Genomic DNA, 22,441 nt, shown 5'->3' with positions numbered 1-22,441 from the left:
GTGACAGACGAACACAGTCACGGGTGACGCACCCCAACGAGAAACCCCCCCCAAAAAAAGGACATCAAGAAGATGACAGAGAACGTCGACCAATCATAAGCCTGAGCTTCTGGGAAACACTCCATGGCGTAATTCACCTCGTCATATAAACCTGTACCTCACTCGTTCATTATCGCGTTGGGAATTATTTTCTTTCTCCTCTTTTCTTTTTTCTCTCCTCTTAAACTCTTAAGTCTCGTAAGTGGAAAGCCACCATCGAGGAACGGACCCATGGAAGCCATGCAGGAATCACATCATCTCCCTGCTGAGGCCCTCACCCTCCGTCTCACACTGGCCATCAAACTGTTATTTTCCACGGGGGAAAATATCATCAACTCCGATAGACAGACCTACAATTACTCTCACTGCGGTTATCGGAAGGCATTCTTTTGTTTTTGCTGGGTGGCTAAAGTGATACCTTTAACCTTGTGGTTATCAGATAGCCGGAGTGTCTGGATAATGAGAGGGCCTGCTGGTTGGTAAGTGATAGAAGAGCCACATATCTGTCTGCTCTGTGACGAACGGACACCCCCACCAGTACACACACACACACACCGGCGAAATAATGATATAAGCCGAAACTGACCCTCGAAGCTGTATGGAGTATGGCTAACTGGTGGCCAGAGTTAGATGAGCGTGTAACGTTATTTATCACCGGAGTCTGGAGTTCAGCTCTCTCTCTCTCTCTCTCTCTCTCTCTCTCTCTCTCTCTCTCTCTCTCTCTCTCTCTCTCTCTCTCTCCTTGCACATGTTTGGCCCACCATATATAACCCGCAGGTTTTCAAACGTTCGAGATACAGGGAGCGCTCTCTCCCTCCCTCTGCTACCTCACATCCCAACATGGGCAAGGCGATATGTGCCGGCATCTCGGGGCCCCACAATGTCCGTACATCACCCCAGCGTGGGGCATTTATCATCTCCACTAGCTGGGCTACTACTACTACAAAGGGAGGGAGGGTGGGAGGAAGGGAGAGGAAAAAAGTGAGTAAAAGCCTCGTGTTGCGAGGTGTGTTACCATGCGATAGCCCGCTGTTGTACGTTGCCTCCCGGACTTACATCCCACTGTTCTACCACCTACGATTCACTACTGTACTGGATTTTACGACTGTCTTCAGCCACCGCCGAAGCTCAAGTGTGGTCATGCTTCCCTTTTGAGGGTCTGGTCTACCAGGCTGTTTTCCTTGCTGCCTGGTTTTAACCTACATGTTATGCAAACCGACTGACCGGTCTGGTTCACCTTCAGAGAAGCTGTCCAGTTCTTTCTTCGGCAACTAACGGGTCTTCCTATGATGCACTACACCCCCGTGGGCCACACGTCTCTCCTCCTAGTGAGGAACTGTTTTCGTATGTAAGTCTCCGACTCTAAACCTTCCACTATTTTCCATACGTATGGATACATCTCTTCTCTCGTCTATGTTCTAATACGACCAACTGTATATGGCATTTCCCCAGTCTAAATAATTTAGATATTTCCTAGATCACTATGGGTTGTAAAGACCAGTGAAAAATTTTGTAGCTTTAAGCACTTTGTCTCTGACTTCACACACACAGAGTCGTACTCCACTCATGGTCGAACAACATGAAGCGTCTGGTGATATACATCGTCTTAATAGGATCTGGTACGTCCACACATTGCTAACTCAAAGTTAGGATGCACTCAGTGAAAAGTCGACACACTTCACTCCAGTGACAGCAAATCTGCAATGAATCCACGAAAGCTGAAATGTTTTCTATGTTTACATTCAACTGCACTACAACATGGCGGAACTTTATTTTCCTGGATTACGACATGAAGAGACACAACTCACAGATATCTCAGGTGCGACCACTTCATTCAAACATCTGGAATAACTTAAGATACAGAAAAAGAGATGATTGAAAATCTTTCTTTCTTCACACCACCAATAACATGAGTATATACATGGCACATTACCTGCAAATTTCAGAACATCTGTGACAATCTTTCTTCACTCTTCGATCAGCATTATTTGTGTATCTTATCTCGCGTGAGGTTTAATCAACTTCTGTAATGACAGACGTTTGCTTATCATGACCAGCATTCTGTAAACTGCACGAAACGAATCACAGTGGGAAGCGAGGGAAAGATTCGCTTATTTGGAAGGAAACCACATGAAATACCCTCTCTCTCTCTCTCTCTCTCTCTCTCTCTCTCTCTCTCTCTCTCTCTCTCTCTCTCTCTCGTCGGCCCTTTACCTATATCATAAAAGGCATGGCCTCGACGAGGCCTTTGTCCGCATCCGGAGTCTCGGACATAAAAAAAAGAAAGAAAAAAAAAATCACGGGTCCTCGCATCGAAGCCAGACCCTGAGGCACGCCCGGAAAAAAAGAGTCACTCTAATTGTACACCAATGTTAAGGACACCTGCTCCCTCATCGGCTCAATATCAAGGGGGGCATTTGAGCCGAACCTTCAGAGAAGAAAAAGAAAAAAAACTCCGCATAACTTAATTAACGCAAATGAAAAAGAAAAAAATATGCCGGGATAAAATACCTTAATTAGGTGTCTAATGAGGCGCACGTGGCAGGAGGAGGTGATCCCTCTCAGACGGACTAAAGATTCTAAAACGACTGTGGCGACGACCCCAGACGTCAAGAGGACCAGCGATACTAACTCGACCTCTCGCTGATATGTGATGATATCAACCTTCGTTTCAACACGAAATACAAGACCTATGACTGGTTCTTTCTTAATCTATCTCTTCTTCCTCTTTCTTTCATTTTTTTTTTACGTCTGTTAGTTTCCTGTTTTAAAAGACTTTTCTGACGATTCTTTTTTTTTTACGTCTGTTAGTTTCCTGTTTTACATGACTTTTCTGACGATTCTTTTTTTACGTCTGTTAGTTTCCTGTTTTACATGACTTTTCTGACGATTCTTTTTTTTTACGTCTGTTAGTTTCCTGTTTTAAAAGACTTTTCTGACGATTCTCTTTTTACATCTGTTAGTTTCCTGTTTTAAAAGACTTTTCTGACGATTCTTTTTTTACATCTGTTAGTTTCCTGTTTTAAAAGACTTTTCTGACGATTCTTTTTTTTTACGTCTGTTAGTTTCCTGTTTTAAAAGACTTTTCTGACGATTCTTTTTTTTTACATCTGTTAGTTTCCTGTTTTAAAAGACTTTTCTGACGATTCTCTTTTTACATCTGTTAGTTTCCTGTTTTAAAAGACTTTTCTGACGATTCTTTTTTTACATCTGTTAGTTTCCTGTTTTAAAAGACTTTTCTGACGATTCTTTTTTTTACGTCTGTTAGTTTCCTGTTTTACAAGACTTTTCTGACGATTCTCTTTTTACGTCTGTTTGTTTCCTGTTTTAAAAGACTTTTCTGACGATTCTCTTATTACATCTGTTAGTTTCCTGTTTTAAAAGACTTTTCTGACGATTCTCTTTTTACGTCTGTTAGTTTCCTGTTTTACAAGACTTTTCTGACGATTCTTTTTTTACGTCTGTTAGTTTCCTGTTTTACAAGACTTTTCTGACGATTCTCTTTTTACGTCTGTTAGTTTCCTGTTTTAAAAGACTTTTCTGACGATTCTCTTATTACATCTGTTAGTTTCCTGTTTTAAAAGACTTTTCTGACGATTCTCTTTTTACATCTGTTAGTTTCCTGTTTTAAAAGACTTTTCTGACGATTCTTGTTTTACATCTGTTAGTTTCCTGTTTTAAAAGACTTTTCTGACGATTCTTGTTTTATGTCTGTTAGTTTCCTGTTTTACAAGACTTTTCTGACGATTCTCTTTTTACGTCTGTTAGTTTCCTGTTTTACAAGACTTTTCTGACGATTCTCTTTTTACGTCTGTTAGTTTCCTGTTTTACAAGACTTTTCTGACGATTCTCTTTTTTTCTCTCTCTTTTTTTCTCCTAGTTCTCGCTGTGTCGATACTTGGAATTCATGAGAAGACTCAACAAGGTTGCGACGGGGTCAGATTTGATCACAACTTAACTCCCTCCTCCGCTGCCAAACCAGATAAACCAAACCCTCACTAAACCCTGTAGCATCCCAGCCTCGCTGTTGTTAGTCCACCTAAGACCGTCTTTTAACCTCGTCGCCAACCTCCTCCTCCTCCCCCAACTCACGAAGAACGCCACTCTAGACTTTTAATCTATGTGACCGATCGTCGGTAGAAAGCTCTCTGGGAGGAGGAGGAGGAGGAGGAGGGAACGGCAAAAGAACATCGTGGGTTTTATAGGGCGAATTAGCGTCGGTGGAGCTCGAATCAAGTGGACTTCAAAGAGCGCGGAGACCGCCGCCGAAGGCCTCACGGGGAATGTTGGGCGTGGAGGCCAAGGGCTTCGAGCCGGCCCCCGTGTTGGGGGTTGCCCCTGATGGCTAAGAGATACCGACCCTCCCGCGACACTTGTAACGTAAATCTGATAACTCCAAACATCGCATGAGGCTTGGGGGTTATGTATGTCTGGGTCGAGGGAGGAGGGGTGTGAGGGGAAGAACCGATAGTGGGGAATGGGATGTAGGGGTAGAAGTGAGGGGAAGCCACGGGTGTGGAGGGAGGTGTAACAGCCTCAATACCGAGTACGCCAGCTATGGTCTGGTACATGAGATTCGAGATGGGAGATGCGGGAGAACAGGTAGGCGAGGGGGGAGATGCGGGAGAACAGGTAGGAGGGTGGGAGGAGACGGGACAACGGGAGGGTGGGGGGAGACGGGGCAACGGGAGGGTGGGAGGAGACGGGACAACGGGAGAGTGGAGGGAGACGGGGCAACGGGAATGTGGGAGGAGACGGGACGGTAAGAATACTGGAGTGGAAGCAATAACCGATGGTAAGTAGTGTGAAAGGAGCGGAACCGGGAAAGGTTAAGCGAGGGAAGGACAAGTGGAGGATGAGATAAATAAGGGGGAGGGTGCGGAGCGGGGCGTGGGGGGGGTTTGAGAGAGGAAAAGGGGGGTAGCTTAGGAAGCGTGGAGAGGAGGATTAAAGCGAAGTGGGAGGGTAGTCAGGAGGGAAGGACAGAGAGAGGAGGGAGCGCCCCTCCCGCTCCACACACCGACGGAACAATGCATGGCTGACAGAGGGTCGGGTGGTGGTGGCTGGCTCCCCAGCACTCCCCTAAGAGCCACACACCTACCCACTGCCCACCATGGTCTCACTTGCAAGCAATGATTCAAATACAGAATACAAAGGAGGTCCCTCTCCCCCAAATCTAGTTCGTCCACCACATCATCTACAGGAGCAGTAAAGTCGGACGAGAGAACCTGTAATCCCGAAGGGTTTTCGGTCGGCGAACTAGATCCAGAAGAACGGCAAGAAATGCCGTCGAGGGCCGCCTAGAGAACCTTATTTGTGTACGCACCAAATCCCTGGGTCGGGCAGAGGATTAGATAAAGTAAGGGCACCACTCCCGACTGATCAGCCGCGGGTCTTACTGGGCGAATTACCCGGCATTGTATCGACCAGACCAACGTCAGGCAGGGCTATAGGCGGGGCCAGGCGGTGCTATGGGTAGGCCTGGAGGTGCTTATGGGTAGGCCTGGCGTCGTAAAGGGTAGGCCTGAGGTGCTAAGTAGGCAAGCCTGATGCGGCCGAAGATATGTAAACAGTAACATAATGACCTCTGATGATGATGATGATGATGACAATGATGATAATAATGATATGTAGAGGAATGACTAATATGTAACTTGAACATAACATATGAAACATCATGAAAAGAAAAAAATATATAGCAAGACTACATATATCAACTACAAGCAAGAAATAGTATCAACTTCCAGTACTCACACACCCCATGAAGAATCCCAGACCTTACCTCAAACAAAGCCTCATTTACAGTGATCCACATCGATCACATGTCAGACATAATCCTCTCTCCCAAACCTCTCAGGTCCTCACCAACCCTTCACCCTTCCTCACCAACCCTCCTGATAATACCAACAAAAAACCCTCAGCCTGACGTGGCACACTGAAGGCAGAACCTTAGAAATAGTGTGTCCCGCCGAACATGTAATCTGGTTATCAAATGCGCCCGATGATGAGGCTTTGAAGCTGTGGAAAGGAAAGTCAGGGGGATAACAACGTGTACACAAGATCAGACGTACAGAGTGATACAGAGTGGCCTCAAACTGTTTATATAAATCATGAAAAGAAGAGGTGGCAGAGGTCGGTGGATGGGGAACCTCTCCTTTTCATTAGATATATAAACTATTTGGATAGTGGAATCATGACTTGAGTGGCCTCTGTACCACTGCTGACTCACGACTGTGTACAATCAAGAGAGCGAGAGGAGCGGAGTACTCACAGTTCGGTGGTGTCCTCGGGGATGTGAAGGGGGACGTTTGTGAAGCCTCGGTCCCTGCAGTCAACAATGCCCTCAGCACAGCGGCAGTTGTCCGGGCAGAGCGGTGGCACTGGGCAGGTTGCGCCCTCCTCCCGCCGCCCACCACCTGTAAACACACAAGAGACACACACACATGTATTGCTACATCATGTCACCAGGTGGATACACCCTACACGGCGCTAAGCCCGTATTAACTCTTCCAAAATATGACCGTGCTGCACACACCACTTAAAAAAGGGTCACCATTACATTTCTGCTGACACTTATGAAGACAAGGTACTGTCTTCATACATCTTCATTCTTTTTTTAAGAAAAGCCGACCTGGCATAGGGAAGACATCGTCCAATCGTGGCCATGTCGTGCGATGGAAAATCAAAGAGAATTTTGCCGAGTTCTGAAGTTTTCTGTAATTCAATGAAACGAGTGACATACAGAAGGACAAGTAAGAAGAAACTACGTTTATGCACTGTCGCAGTTAACCATGTGTCTGCTACCCCATACATGGATGCTACACAGCTCCGGAGCAAGAGTGGAAATATGTTCAGTCCGAGAAAAAGAACGAGAACTGCCATTCGAAGCGAAGGGAAAGTGGGTTGATATATACAGAGTGGAATCACTGGCATAAGACTGAATAAGGTAAGAGGTTGGAGGATAATTGAGAGAGGAGAGAATAGTGGGCGATTTGAGAGAACCCTGAGTAGGGACACCAGAGACAAGACAATTTTCACTAATATCATGGCAAAATTCTCACATACACGAAAGAAGCGATTATAGTCATAACCTTTCAATCAGCAGTACGTGGCGAGACACGAGACAGTTAGTTAACTGTACCGTGTGATCATTCCTCCCAGAGCCCCAGTGGAATATTGATAATGTTCATAAACAAAGCTGGACGAGATTTGACCGAACGACCACAACACATGCGATCACTGTCCCGTGCTGGCTACTGTGTTGTGGTATCTGATCATCACAGTAATAATTACGTACACAAAGGCCTCCATTCTGATTGTATCGTGGGAATTCTGCGTTAGATAGTTAGAGGCCTGGACGCAGGAAACAGTGGAGAGGTTATTGGATAGAACATGACAAACGCCACACACATATGCCCTTAAAAACCATTCACGGAGAAATTTCATAAATAATTCCACGTGCTGATGAGATGAATTAACGCTACCAGACGTAGGATAGACGTCACCAAAATGAATTATAACACAGTATTAAATACGATGCTGTGGAGGCTTTTACATAACGTCAACTGATTACAATCGTAGCCATCATTTCTATTTCTTTTTCAATATACGCTAAACCAGTGGGAGTTAAGCCTTGGAACACCTATAATTCAACAGTCTAGACACAACATTTGCGAGGCAGGCAGCAACAGCACCAAGCAACAGGAAGCAACGACGTCACAAGGAGGTTTACAAACTGCTTCGTGGAAGGAGAATTGTGGACCGACACACACACGAAGACGATGACCTTCATGGCTTCTACACCTGGATCCAGTCTCTGGGGGAAACATCATCAAACATTACGTTCTAAAAAAAAATATCATGACGTCCCTAACCTAAAACAAGACGACGCGTCTTACCTCTGATCCTAAATCCGAAAGCCAAAATGCGACAGAACTCACTGCCTAATATGTGCATCGTTTGTTTGGTCCACATCCAACAGCCATTTCTCCAGATACTGTGTGCCCTCAGTAAACAATACGTTGTGACCTTGAACTATGCTCCCTACCTTGGAAACTTAATCAGCTGTTTAACTTTGTAAAAAAAAAAATATATCTGTGGTACAAAGGTGATCCATATCCAACCACATTAAGTTGAAAAGCTGGCGTGTGTGAGAGTGTGTGCGAGTAGGAAGAGAGGCGAGTGAGTGGTTCCATGTGAAGGTTGGTCTTGAGCAAGGGTGTGTGTGTGATGTCATCATGGCTGTTTTAATTTGCTTATGAATGGGATGGTGAGGGAGGTTAATGCACGGGTCTTGAAGTGAGGGTGCGGGTAGCGATCTAATACAGAACACTTTACTGTATGATCTCCCACTTCTAAGACTTTCCCAGATGCAAATCTCTACATACAACAACACTGGCACAAGTCCAACTCATAAGAACCAATATAAACACATCGGGACATCCGGCAGGGTATCAAACTCATATGCAAATCGACAGAAACTGTAACATTACTTCTCAGCGGGTCTACTTGTCACCCTGTTTACCTTACAACATGACAGGTTAAATACATGACCTTACGACACACGGCAGGCAAGCAACACCACAGAGGCACGGTAGTATAACCAGGGTGTCACATGTCAGCGTCAACAGCCCCAGCGTAACATTACGTCCGACGGGTTTCAAATAGTATTCATCTCGAGCTATGGCATGGATGACGGCCAACCATCGTGGCTACCCTCTCGTTGGCCATCCCGTCCCTTTCTACCTCACCCCCTACACCTAAGCTCCGACACAACCCCTTCCCCCTCCACCCCAATATCTTCCGACGGACCAGCCCCTCCCTCCACGAGCCTAAAGTCCACGCGTCCGGTACCATCACCCCGGGGCCCACTTGGCACCGCCTCCCACTCCCTTGCCTTTCTCGACCCCTCTCGAAAGCCTTCTTTAAACTCCCCTGGGGTCTTCCACACTTCCTCTAACTCTTCCGTCTCCTTCCGTCACCCCTGGATTGATCCTCCGCACTCACCTGGTCGAACTGTTCTCGTCCGCCCTGCCTCCTACTACCCCAAACCACCTCCACCCGCTGTTCCTGGAGGTTGGAAGCCGCAGTCACAACCTCAGGGACGTGGCATTAGCAAAGTGGAACCTCACACTTCTCCTCCCCACACACCAACACCCCCCTTGACACCCCTATCCTGTCTCTAACCGCCACTTAGCGCCCCCATGAACACACTGGTTGAGTTCCTCCTCCGATTCCCGCACTGCGAGCCATACTAGAGGGCGGGGTGGGAGGGAGGGATCTGCTGGGAAGGATAGAGGGGTTAGGGAGTTACCTGAGACGGGAAAGGGATCGCCTGGAACGGAATGGGAAGGGTGGATACACCGGGTTGAATATATGAGAAGGAAGGGGGGTGGTGAAAACAGCTGTTGGGATGATGGGAGGGTGACGGGTGGATCCGACCCAGCTGGGATGGGAGGAGTGATGGAAAGGAGCCACCAATACAGTGGGAAGGGAGACAAGTGACACTCTCGGATGACAGAACAGGAAGGGGCAGGACGGACCTGGTCAGCTGGGATGGGAGACTAAGGCTGGGATGGATCTGTTACTACACTGGAATGGAAGAGATAGATAAAGAGTTCTTGAAGACGAGAAAGCATCAAAATGGACATGATCTGAAGGGAAAGCAAGCACGGGCATGAAACTCCAACGATGGGAGGGAGTGTTCCCACACACACACACACACACACACACACACACACACACACACACACACACACACTGAAGAAGACGTAACTCTCACGGTTGCTGCGACCATCATAAGCAGAGACGAAGAGACGAAAAATGAAGGGACAAACTTTACCAGCAGACGTGGATCACACGAAAATGGGAGGAAGAAAAGCGTCTGGAAGGGAGAGAAGAGAGGGAGAGAAGAGTGGGCGAGGCGGGGCAAGATGGGAGGAGGGGCAAGAATGTGGATTATCCTGTTTAGTGAGGATCGAAGCATAATGGCCGAGGGTTACCTGCAAAATTGAATATACCTGTTCAGGCCTCGAGAGCACGAGAGACATCCTGGGATGACATGAAAAAAAAAAAAATACAACCGTGCTAATCTCACTAGATGGGAGCATTATAGCTCAAAGCCTCAAGGAGGAGCGTTGTGTTTGATAGATCAGTAGTAGGTACTATAGTATGGGATCTATCACCCTTACGGCACGGAGGGCTAGAGAGAGTGTATACCAACGCCCATCTGCTCCTCTGGCCGTAGTGACGTATGCACGGACACAGTCCTCGTGTAAGCAGCGGCCAGAACCTCCAAACCAGGGCTCATTAATGGTGAGGTAGGCGCACACACACACACACACACACACACACACACACACACACACACACACACACACACACGCTGCTCACCAAGACGGGCCAATTTCTGGCATGGAGAGAAGGAGCAGAGGACACCAAGGACAAGATGTGCCGTAACTCCCTCCTAAGTCGGTAGAGAGAGAGAGAGAGAGAGAGAGAGAGAGAGAGAGAGAGAGAGAGAGAGAGAGAGAGAGAGAGAGAGAGAGAGAGAGAGAGAGAGAGAGTATACCTCCATCGAGGTTCAGACATGACAGAGAGAGAGAAAGAGGAGGGGGACGCCGCTTCAGTGTAATGGTGCACACACACACACACACACCTCTCTGCCGCCCTGCACGTGGAAGAGCCGAGCTCTCTACCATAACTCCGAGGTCCGTCTCATGACACTTGAGTTCCCTTGACTTCGATAACGCGAGGAACCGTACCTGAGCATCCCTACCTGGCCACAGTCACTGCTGACACAACCGAGGCAGTTAGATGACTAGCTATATTGACCTCCCCTCTACCTAAGGCGTGGCCAAGACTTGAGAAACTTGAGTGTATGTAGCTACACAAACACCAGAGATTCTTCATCAGGTGTGTTTAAAGCAAGTTCCAGAGGTGAGCTGAGGGCCCCATGTACTCTGAGGGCCCCATGTACTCTGAGGGACCCCCATGTACTCAATGCAACGACACAAACAGGATGGGGTCAATACTCATTTAAACAGACACGGAAGTAATATACAAGTAACACTAAGTGGGTAAAGGGCCCCATCTATTCAGTACAGAGCTGAGGGCCCCATGTATTCTGGGGAACCCATGTACTCTGAGGGACCCCCATGTACTCAATGCAAAGACATAAGCAGGATGGGGTCAATACTCATCTACACAGACAAGGAAGTAATATACAAGTAACACTAAGTAGGTAAAGAGAGACCATCTATTCAGTACAGAGACACACATGTATCACTCGTCTGGTCACTAGCCACACACATGGAGCAACGAGCCGCGAAGCAGATCAAACAAAGCCAGAGTTTTTTAGCCCTCCCTGAGAGAAGCAATTTGTCAGGTACTGTGACTCTGTATAGCGTATGGCAATGGGACATCGCGGCGCCATCAGAAACCCCCCACAGAAACATTAGCGCTGGTCTCGTCCGCCCTGCCATATAGAACAGTCGTGTCCAGGTCGCCATCACAGCTCTGGTGCAAGATGAGGAGGAGGAGGAGGAGGAGGAGGAGGAGGAGGAGGAGGAGGAGGAGGAGGAGGAAGAGGAAGAGGGAGGATAACGACCGCCAAACTAAATCACGACTATTAGCAAAACTGGTTTAAACGTTGTAACACAAACTGCAACACAGATGCCCCAACCCATTTTCTTTTTAAGTGCCCATAAAAAAAAAAGATATCCTAGGGATACTGGAGGAGGAGGGGAACACCTCTCTTTTTACGTCACGCCGAGACGATGAAAGTGCTAAACTACCCAGGTATTTTTGCTTCCTGTACGCTGGGAACTGATGTGCTGTCTATACAGGGTCGTGGCCACGAATAGCCTCACTATGCAAAGGAGCAAGATGGGCAGCTTGGTCCAGAGCATCCGGTACGGCCACAAGACCTCAGCAACTGCCTAAAAGTATGCCGTACTCAAGACACACACACACACACACACACACACACACAGTGAGAAAAGCACGCTGGCGTAAATGAGCGTTTGTTGTATACCAAAAGCAGTTGTTACTACGAGCTACAGTCACCCTGGGTAAAGTATATAGAGTGGCGGGAGGAAGGAGGCAGGGAGGGAGGCGGGGGAACAACAAGACTGTGATAAATGACTGAATAACCATGAAGAAGAGGGGGGTAGAGAGGGTCAGAGACAACAACAAAGGGACAGGGTGGATGGTGTGACCAAAGCGAGAGGGACCCAGGCGCAAAAACAGAGCCAAGCAGAATCTGGGTGGGAGCCCCTGCAGCGTCCAGACGACTACTGCGTCCATGATGGCAAGCCACCGGACGACGCTCGCTACGGCGGCCAGGACCACGCCCTGAGCCTTACAGGGGCAGCGCCAGGGGCGCGTTCCTCGCAACCCCGTTGTTGGTGGGCGTGATCATCACGGGTGGCAAGAGGTTTTCAAGTGGTTGTCGCCCACGCTGACTCTGAAGTGCCTGATGAGTGACGTAGAGAGCCACTCATACAGCACCTTGCGCCTCCAGTTACTCACTCGAGTGGATGTAGTCGACGGACATGCAAGAGGACTAGACAATAAAGTCGATTCCGATTGATCGTTCGCTGAGGGTGGCTCATGCGAGAGGAGGAACGCCAGAGTTTACATCTTCCTCCAGGGCAGGAATGTGTCCAGTGTGAAGCCGGTAGCCAGGGTGTGTGTGTGTGTGTGTGTGTGTGCCACGCGCTGCTCCCTGCATCTCCTGGTGTTCATCAGTGAGGCGTCGGGGATGGTGGTTGCTAGACTAGCATGAAGGACGTGGATGGGGGAGAGGGAGAGATCTGGGAGGGTCGTCAGGTGATGGGTGAATAATGGTGGTAGGGAGGGGTCGTGAGGAGGAGGAGGAGGAGAGGGTCGTCAGGAGGAGGTAGGGTGGTGTCGTGATGAGGGGTGGTGGTGGTGGTGGTGTGGTGCGGGGGGGAGGTCGTGAGGTGTTGGTGGTGCAGGGGTCGTGTATCTCCATGCCAACGAGCATGAGCGGCAGACCGGAGCTGGACCCGGGAGGATCAAATAACACAACAATACCAAAGCAACAACCTCACCACACACTGTCACCTCACCAGCAACCTGCTGCACCGTACATGGCCTCTCAGTACGTGGTCTTAGAGGAGGGAGCCTGGTGGACGGGTCCTGGCGGAGTGGTTCTGACACGAGGGTACAGTAGTTCTGGTGGACGGATCCTGGCGGAGTGGTTCTGGTGGAGGTGCTGTGGTTGAGTGGGTTAAGCAAAGAAGTCGCTGAGTAGTTCTGGTGGATGGACTTTGGTGGAGTTGTTCTGGTGGATGGACTTTGGTGGAGTTGTTCTGGTGGAGGGGCTGTGGAGGGACTAGTCCTGTTGGATAGGCTGTGGTGAGGTTCTCGTGGAGGTTCTATAGGACAGACTGTGGTGAAGGATCTCCATGGGGGGAGGGGGTTATGGTTGGCTGGCTGGCTAGGGCGGCGGAGGTGTTTGGAGTCAGCTGGGAGGTGGCGTCTCCCGTCGCCATGACAACCACCTACCACCACAGAACCTAACTTTTTAACAGCCATATTTCCCCTCTCACCTAAGACCAGAATCTCATTTGGTGTGGGGGGGAAAGCAAAGGTACATCAGACTGTCACAGCTTTTACAAAATACACCATGGCGCGTGGGCAGTATTACCAGTATAAGGGTACGACGGTAACTCGGCAAAGTATAATAACCAAGAAAAAAAAGTTTCTGGTACACAAGTATTTAATGGACGGGAGGCTGTGCTGCAAAGTACGCCGGCAGTAGTTTTATTTTTCTTCACATGACTCTATAACGCTTTCCGTGAACTGGACATGCGTAACATCACCATCAATTCACAATACGGCTGGCCCAGTTCTTGGACACTTCCTTGCACTCTGTACCACATTCGCGCCACCACCCCCACAGGATAAGAAAGGGCGTTCATTAAACTCGTGGCTTTTTGTGACAAGAGTTTAATTGAATCATGAAGCCAATGTCTGTGACGGACAACGGAGGAGGGAGGACTGACCACAAACCATACAGAGAACCTTCGGTGGTGACGTACACATATGTATGGTGTGTGTGCTTGCCGCAGTGTGATCTTGCCCGGTCTGGGTTGACGGGGCTGTGTGCCAATTCTGGCCATCCATCTCGGCTCTGAACACAAAGTCCAGACAGGTCCAGAAACAGACAAACATAGGAGTACCTCACAGACCCCCCATAACACACACACACCACACACACACACACACACACACACACACACAGCGCGCCGAAAGCGTCCGTATTTATATAGAGACACAAAGCACTGAATTATAACTATTAACACAGGCTCTAGGAGATCACAACAGAAGTATAACAGAGCTTAATTCTATATTTCACTGCCTCTCAACAGAAGACTGATAAGATTAACTCTTAGTTCGTTCTGGGTGACTGATAATACGAGGCAAGGGAACGAAAGGACTACCAAGAGTCACCATAACGCACAGCATATACGAGAGAGAGAGAGAGAGAGAGAGAGAGAGAGAGAGAGAGAGAGAGAGAGAGAGAGAGAGAGAGAGAGAGAGAGAGAGAGGGAAATGACATATGGCAACGCGTAACAGAACACATGACACCGAGTGGCACATGACCCCATGGTTCATTACCCACAATGGCGGGCCATTAATGTCATCTGCTTCCACCCGACACACGTCATCGATGGCGTACAAGTGCCTTGCCATTTTTTTTTTCTTCTCTTTCTGTTGGAAACAGACAGACAATAATCACCTGTCATAAACAGTCGCTCAACCACCACTCCCATGATACGGACGTCCGGGGGGACACAGAAGGATATATATATATGTATATATATATATATATATATATATATATATATATATATATATATATATATATATATTGGAAAGGATCACAATTTTTCGCGTGATCAAGATATTCCTATAAGTCCATGGGGAAAATGAAACACGATAAGTGCCCAAGTGCACTTTCGTGTAGTAATCACATCATCAGGGGAGACACAAGAGAGAAATATAAGTCAGTTGATATACATCGAAGAGACGAAGCTAGGACGCCACTTGGTAAACATGCGATTGTCCAAGACCAAACTCTATCATACTTAATTGCCATCTCCCGCGTTATCCAGGTAGCGCAAGGAAACAGGCGAAAGAATGACCCCAACCCACCCACATCCACATGTATGTATATAAACACCCACACAAGCACATATACATAACTATACATTTCAACGTATACATACATATACATAAACAGACATATACATATATACACATGTACATATTCAAACTTGCTGCCTTCATCCATTCCAGTTGCCACCCCGCCACACATGAAATAGCATTCCTGCTCCCCGAGGTAGCGCTAGGAAAAGACAAGGCCACATTCGTTCACACTCAGTCTCTACCTGTCATGTATAATGCACTGAAACCACAGCTCCCTTTCCACATCCAGGCCACCACAAAACTTTCCATGGTTTACCCCAGACGCTTACACATGCCCTGGTTCAATCCGCTGACAGCACGTCGACCCCGGTATAACACATCGTTCCAAATCACTCTATTCCTTGCGTTTGAGGACGTGAATCCCGTGCAGCTCGGCACCTGGGCTGAGGCTCGATGATGAGGGAGGTGACCTGACAACGTCTGACCCAAACGAAGGTGATCTAACGAAGCAAATATTATGAGGGAGGCTCGAGTGACGGGGGGCCACAAACCCTCTCCCACACCAAGGCTGAAATCAAATTAGAAAGAGCTAAAAAGACGAAGCACACACACACACACACACACAATATATATATATATATATATATATATATATATATATATATCTTCCTATGAGTCCACTTAAATCAAATTAGAAAGAGCTAAAAAGACAAAGCGCGCGCGCGCACACACACACACACACACACACACACACACACACACACACACACACACACACACATATATATATATATATATATATATATATATATATATATATATATATATATATATATATATATATATATCTTCCTATGAGTCCACGGGGAAAATGAAACACGATAAGTGTTTGGTGCGCGTCGTCTAGTATGTGCATAAACCCATAGAAAAGAAGTGGTTTTCCTGTGGTTTATATATCATATATATATATATATATATATATATATATATATATATATATATATATATATATATATATATATATATATATATATAAACTAAGGTAGAGAGAGATGGAAAATAAATAATCATTTGAGTATTGGAGGCAGAATAACCTGTCTCTTATAAAGAGGCAGAGGTCGCAGATGATGCATAAGGCATGAGGAAATAAAGAGTGATCAAAATATATTTATGGTACATATATGTTTCGGGTCCGTCCTACAACTCAGCTGAGGTCGACGCCCACAATGATGTCGCTGTATCTCGTAAAAAAAAATATATATATATACCTCTTTTTTTTTTTTAAAGACAGGGTGGCTAAATTAGATTCTGGAGGGTACAGAAGGAAGGGTTCGATACAGAATTCCATGAAACAGGAGGATTACAGAAGTTTTGAGAGAGAGAGAGAGAGAGAGAGAGAGAGAGAGAGAGAGAGAGAGAGAGAGAGAGAGAGAGTAATATTCCACCCCATTTCATCTTCATGTCTTCACGTAAGGGAACAGTTGAGGATGAGCGGGTTGGACAATGATGACAACATCGCTTCACCACCTCATCCACATCCACCACACCGACCTTCCCTTGTCCCGCCACCCGTCCACCCCGCCCATACACCACAGCCCACGCCCAGTACACATTCCTAACCCCTCCAGTCCGCCCACCCTTCACCTCTTTTTTGGGGTAAAAAGCCTCCCAGCTCGCCATAACCTGCCTCAACTGGTCTTGTAAACACGCTCACCAGACAAATGGCTCGTCTCGGGTTCCCCGTGTTATCCCGGAGTGAATATCAGGCCACATTCTTGCTCAACTGTTGCCCCAGCTTTCCTCATCATTCTGTCACTGCAGACAAACCCAGCTCTTTACATACTCTTCGAGACTTATACCTCGGCTTCGAATCAATGTCTCGTTGTTTCGAATCAATGTCGCGCTGTTTCGAATCAATGTCTCGCTGTTTCGAATTAATGTCTCGCTGTTTCGAAGGCGGGCCAAACTGCCAAGCGTACGCTATCCCACACAGATATCCCTGCTTGTCTTAGGAGATAAGAGAACGTGATTAATTAAGTCTCTCATGAAATCTGTAGTTTGTACTTGCCTCAGACGTTGACGTAATGATACCTCAACACCTTTGAAGTTAATGAGTTATATGTGTGTGTGTCTCTCTCTCTCTTCGTGGAGGGAAATGTAATGTATTCAGTGTCTTCCTTCCTTTCTCTTCCCTAAAATTAAGGTTGTGTGTCGCTCTTTTATTCCGGGAGAGACTGACGTGAGACCTGGTACACTGGAGTAGATGGGAGGGAGAGATAACTTAGTCTATCACAAGGAGGTTATTTCCTGGGGCACCCTACGTTTCTGGCCTGCAGAGTAACGAAACGTGAGAGCATCGGAGAAGGTACCGACCGACCCCACACACCTCTCCCTCCGGCACAACGGCTTGCAGGGAGAATAGCTAAGACGGAGGAGCACCGTGAAGTATGTAGAAGGTATACTACCGAGGACATTCTATGGGATGGTGTCAATGAGGAGCGATAATGCTGTCCGATGGTAAAACAGGATACGACGAAGGACGAAATCTAAAAAGGAGATAAAAGGGATCGAAACTATGTTAACAAGAGGTTCACATCTGCTTCACCTCCTTGAACAGGTTTATCGACTGAAAACTGATGCCAGTGGAGTAATTGTGTTGCCACGAGTTGAATGAAGTAATACAGTCTTCTAATGTAGTCTTCGCACCAACAACATTCCAGGGTACCTAAAGCTCGCGAAACCTTCTGTCCACGTCATTATTACAGTGTCCACGTCATCATTACAGTGTCCACGTCATCATCACAGTGTCCACGTCATTATCACAGTGTTCACGTCACTATTACAATGTCTACGTCATTATCACAGTGTCCACGTCATTATTACAATGTCCACGTCATTATTACAGTGTCCACGTCATTATTACAGTGTCCACGTCATTATTACAGAGTCCACGTCATTATTACCATGTCCACGTCATTATTACAGTGTCTACGTCATTATTACAGTGTCCACGTCATTATTACAGTGTCCACGTCATTATTACAGTGTCTACGTCATTATTACAGTGTACACGTCATTAGTACAAAGTCCACGTCATTATTACAGTGTCCACGTCATTATTACAGTGTCCACGTCATTATTACAGTGTCCACGTCATTATTACAGAGTCTACGTCATTATTACAGTGTCCACGTCATTATTACAGTGTCCACGTCATTATTACAGTGTCCACGTCATTAGTACAAAGTCCACGTCATTATTACAGTGTCCACGTCATCATTACAATGTCCACGTCATTATTACAGTGTCCACGTCATTATTACAGTGTCCACGTCATTATTACAATGTCCACGCCATTATTACAGTGTCCACGTCATCATTACAATGTCCACGTCATTACTAGTGTCCACGTCATCATTACAGTGTCCACGTCATTATCACAGTGTTCATGTCACTATTACAGTGTCCACGTCATTATCACAGTGTCCACGTCATTATTACAGTGTCCACGTCATTATCACAGTGTCCATGTCATTATTACAGTGTCCACGTCATTATCACAGTGTCCACGTCATTATTACAGTGTCCACGTCATTATCACAGTGTCCATGTCATTATTACAGTGTCCACGTCATTATCACAGTGTCCACGTCATCATTACAGTGTCCACGTCATTATCACAGTGTCCATGTCATTATTACAGTGTCCACGTCATTATCACAGTGTCCACGTCATTATTACAATGTCCACGTCATTATTACAGTGTCCTTCCTTTTGATTTCTGGTCACTGAATCCCCAGCTCATGTGGAGAAACTCTCGTGTTTTAGGCGGTCAAAATCATTCATCTTCAAACCTTTCACAACTTGTAAGACACTTCGCTTTTTTTTTTTTCATTGAAAATAATCATAGATCAGCTTGACACTTGGTAGGTATGTGCCTCGGGTGTACGAGTCCAAATCATATTCTTATATATCAAGGTCTGGTATATGAGGGTTTTGAGAGGCGAAACATCAAACAACCCCGCCAAAGACATTGGTTTTTCGCCTACTTACCCTAACCAACTGGATCAATTCATGGGAATCATTATGTATATAAAGAGACGTTTCCACAAGCCCAATACAATGTATGCAAATTTGTAATCTGAGTGATCTCCTTTTAATCATTAGGGTCAAAGGTTATTTCCCTGTCTTCTTTTGCTATTACTAAGCCATTTCAGTTTTTTAATTTTTTTTTACTTTTTTTGCTAATACCTGGCCAGAACTCAGCCATTGTTCACTAAATATGGCACGATGTTTTATATAACTCGTGCTACGCATATTTGATATTCTATTTTTTTTTTTTTTTGCTAATTTCTAAAGTTCAAAGTTGAAAAAAATGTGTGTGTGTGTGTGTGTGTGTGTGTGTGTGTGAGGGGGGGGTCGTTACTTTCTCCAAAATTCACACAAAAGTTTTTCAAATACGTCACAAAGATGTTGTCTCTACACCCTACATAACGCCCATACATTTGAGACAACAATCATCATCCATTTTGTGGTTTACGTTTACCCAGAAGTTACAATATTCTACCCCACCAGTCCATTACATTTCACCCTCCAGCTAAACTGGACGAGACTCGCTGGATAGCCACTTCATCCTCTCTTGGCACAACGATGCTGCAATGGATGGATGTGGAGGGAGGCCCAATACATCTGATCAATGACGTTTAGCAATTCTAGTTTTCACCACTTTTTTGGGGGGGACTGGAAGAAGCCATCTCCATCAAGGGGGAAACGGGGAGAGAGATACTTGTCTCTGGCGCTTGGAATACATGTAAAGGCAACCCATTAACCCAGGCAAGGGAGAGTCATGCTTGTAACACTGTACCACAGCCTATCTACAAACCCATAAAGTCCATAATCTACGCTTTATATACCGTCTACCATAACCCCAGCATGTCTATCATCACCCCAACACGTCTACCATCACCCCAACACGTCTACCATAACCTCATCACGTCTACCATAACCCCAGCACGTCTACCATATCCCCAGCACGTCTATCATAACCCCAGCACGTCTACCATCACCCCAGCACGTCTACCATCACCCCAACACGTCTACCATCACCCCAGCACGTCTACCATCACCCCAACACGTCTACCATCACCCCAGCATATCTACCATAACCCCAGCACGTCTACCATCACCCCAACACGTCTACCATCACCCCAGCATGTCTACCATAACCCCATCACGTCTACCATAACCCCAGCAAGTCTATCATCACCCCAGCAAGTCTACCATCACCCCAGCAAGTCTACCATCACCCCAGCACGTCTACCATAACCCCATCACGTCTACCATCACCCCAACACGTCTACCATCACCCCAGCAAGTCTATCATCACCCCAGCAAGTCTACCATCACCCCAGCAAGTCTACCATCACCCCAGCACGTCTACCATAACCCCAGCATGTCCACACATCACACTGGTCGAGGTTATGCCCCTACCTGGCCCAGCGTGGGGCCACAAAGCCCGCTATACCTTCCTCTGCTGGCGTCCTACTGAAGTAATAAAGATAAATGATGCGTGGTAGAGGGAGGCCAATGGTGCTCACGCTCGGCTGGCCACTGTGTGGCCTGAATGAAGGTGCCGGAGGTAAATCACGCGCCTCCCGCACCACCACATAACACCACACACCATTTAAATGCCAAACCCCCACCCCGGGCCGCCACACCACACCACACTAGCTTCCAGTAATGGCCACCTAATAACTCATTCACACACACACACACACTAGCAACAATGAGGCATTCATCACCCACCCCTTCCCCCTCTCACAGTAACGTCTCAATACATAATACAACTAATACACACATCTGCATCAACGAACTGCATCAGTGGCAGGGACGCTCCGCTCGCCTTTTGGGTCCACTCCATGTCATTCCACCTTCTACGGTGTGTGGTGTTGCGACCCAGCTTACGTAACGCTGACGGATATGCAATACCTGCAAACTTCCGTCTCAACAACACGTTCTCTATAAAGAAAATAGATAAAAGATGGGAGTACAAACGGAAATGAACAGTCTTAAATTTCTTTACGAGGGAGTGTAAACACTTCATCAACGTGGCTGGTCGACAGAGACATGGCACGGTAAATGTCGACAGCGACTCACATCTCCACTGACTGATCCAGAGTGTCAAGTGAGTCGTAACTTGCCACTGGTGACATGTCACCTGTCAGACATACCACTAGTGTTGTGTGAGTGTACGACACATCACTGGTTGGTTTCCAATGGTGTGAGTGTACGACACATCACCGGGTGGTTCCCGGTGGTGTGAGTGTGCGACACATCACTGGGAGGTTCCCAGTAGCGAAGAGCCCCTCATTGATGTGAGACCTCACTGTATGGTGTCCTCAATGGTATGTTCCTCTCAAACTGCAGCCGATATGCTGTATAACCATGTATTCTTTACCTCGACCCATCACCACCACATCACAAATGATGAAGTTCCATCCCTACACATTCTGCCCAGTGTTACAGCGACTGGTGTGAAGTCTTGGGAAAAACTTCTCCGCTTTTCTTTCAATGGCAAAATTACACCATCTAGCTGTTGTCTACTGCACCCGCGCCTCCAGCCACTGTCGTCGCCGTGGACCGGTCCTGGCGAAGGCTTAAGACACTCGGCTACTGTTGCACTTTCGCCTGGAGCGGGATTAAAACCATCCTTCGCCCCAGCGGTGAATCTGACCCAAGGGCGTCTTCAGCCAACCAGAGCGGATACTAAGCTTAAGGACTGCGGGGCCCACGACAGCCTGAGTATCCTAAGACAGCTTGCTCTCAGACCGTAAGGTTGAGGTAGAAGACCTCCAAAAACCATCGTAATATATACGTATACGAAGGTTTCACATCAAGTGGGTGCACGAGGCATCCTAAACCAATCTCTGGCATACGAAACACAAGGTCCCAGACAGAGCTGCAAAGGGCAAACCTCCCAAACCTTCGTAAGATACACGTAACGTATAATGCAGACACCACGGGCTTCCTCGGTAACAGCAACCTGCTAGTCTTGAGCAAATTTCACAAGCAATACGCCACCTCCATCAGGGATCTTTTGATCCTTCTTTTGACCTGATGTACGTCTTATTTTGGCCAAGCTGGATGCACCGCCCTTGAAACAAAAATTTGCATGCAAATGTGTCTTCACACTTTCTGCAAAATTGACCGTTTTAAACACAAT

General features: G+C 46.9%; 1 protein-coding gene across 1 annotated transcript in view; it reads right to left on the bottom strand.

Moving 5' to 3' along the window:
• LOC139759459 (protein slit-like) overlaps positions 1-22,441 on the bottom strand; it is a 1,061,304-nt gene that overhangs the window by 178,349 nt on the left and 860,514 nt on the right. The window contains 1 exon segment of the mRNA XM_071681610.1: positions 6,311-6,455. Coding sequence (XP_071537711.1) covers positions 6,311-6,455 — 145 coding nt within the window.

The sequence above is a fragment of the Panulirus ornatus genome, chromosome 33 (assembly GCF_036320965.1).
Source record: "Panulirus ornatus isolate Po-2019 chromosome 33, ASM3632096v1, whole genome shotgun sequence".
In the NCBI taxonomy this organism is placed as follows: domain Eukaryota; kingdom Metazoa; phylum Arthropoda; class Malacostraca; order Decapoda; family Palinuridae; genus Panulirus; species Panulirus ornatus.
This window is presented reverse-complemented; position numbering and strand designations above follow the sequence as displayed.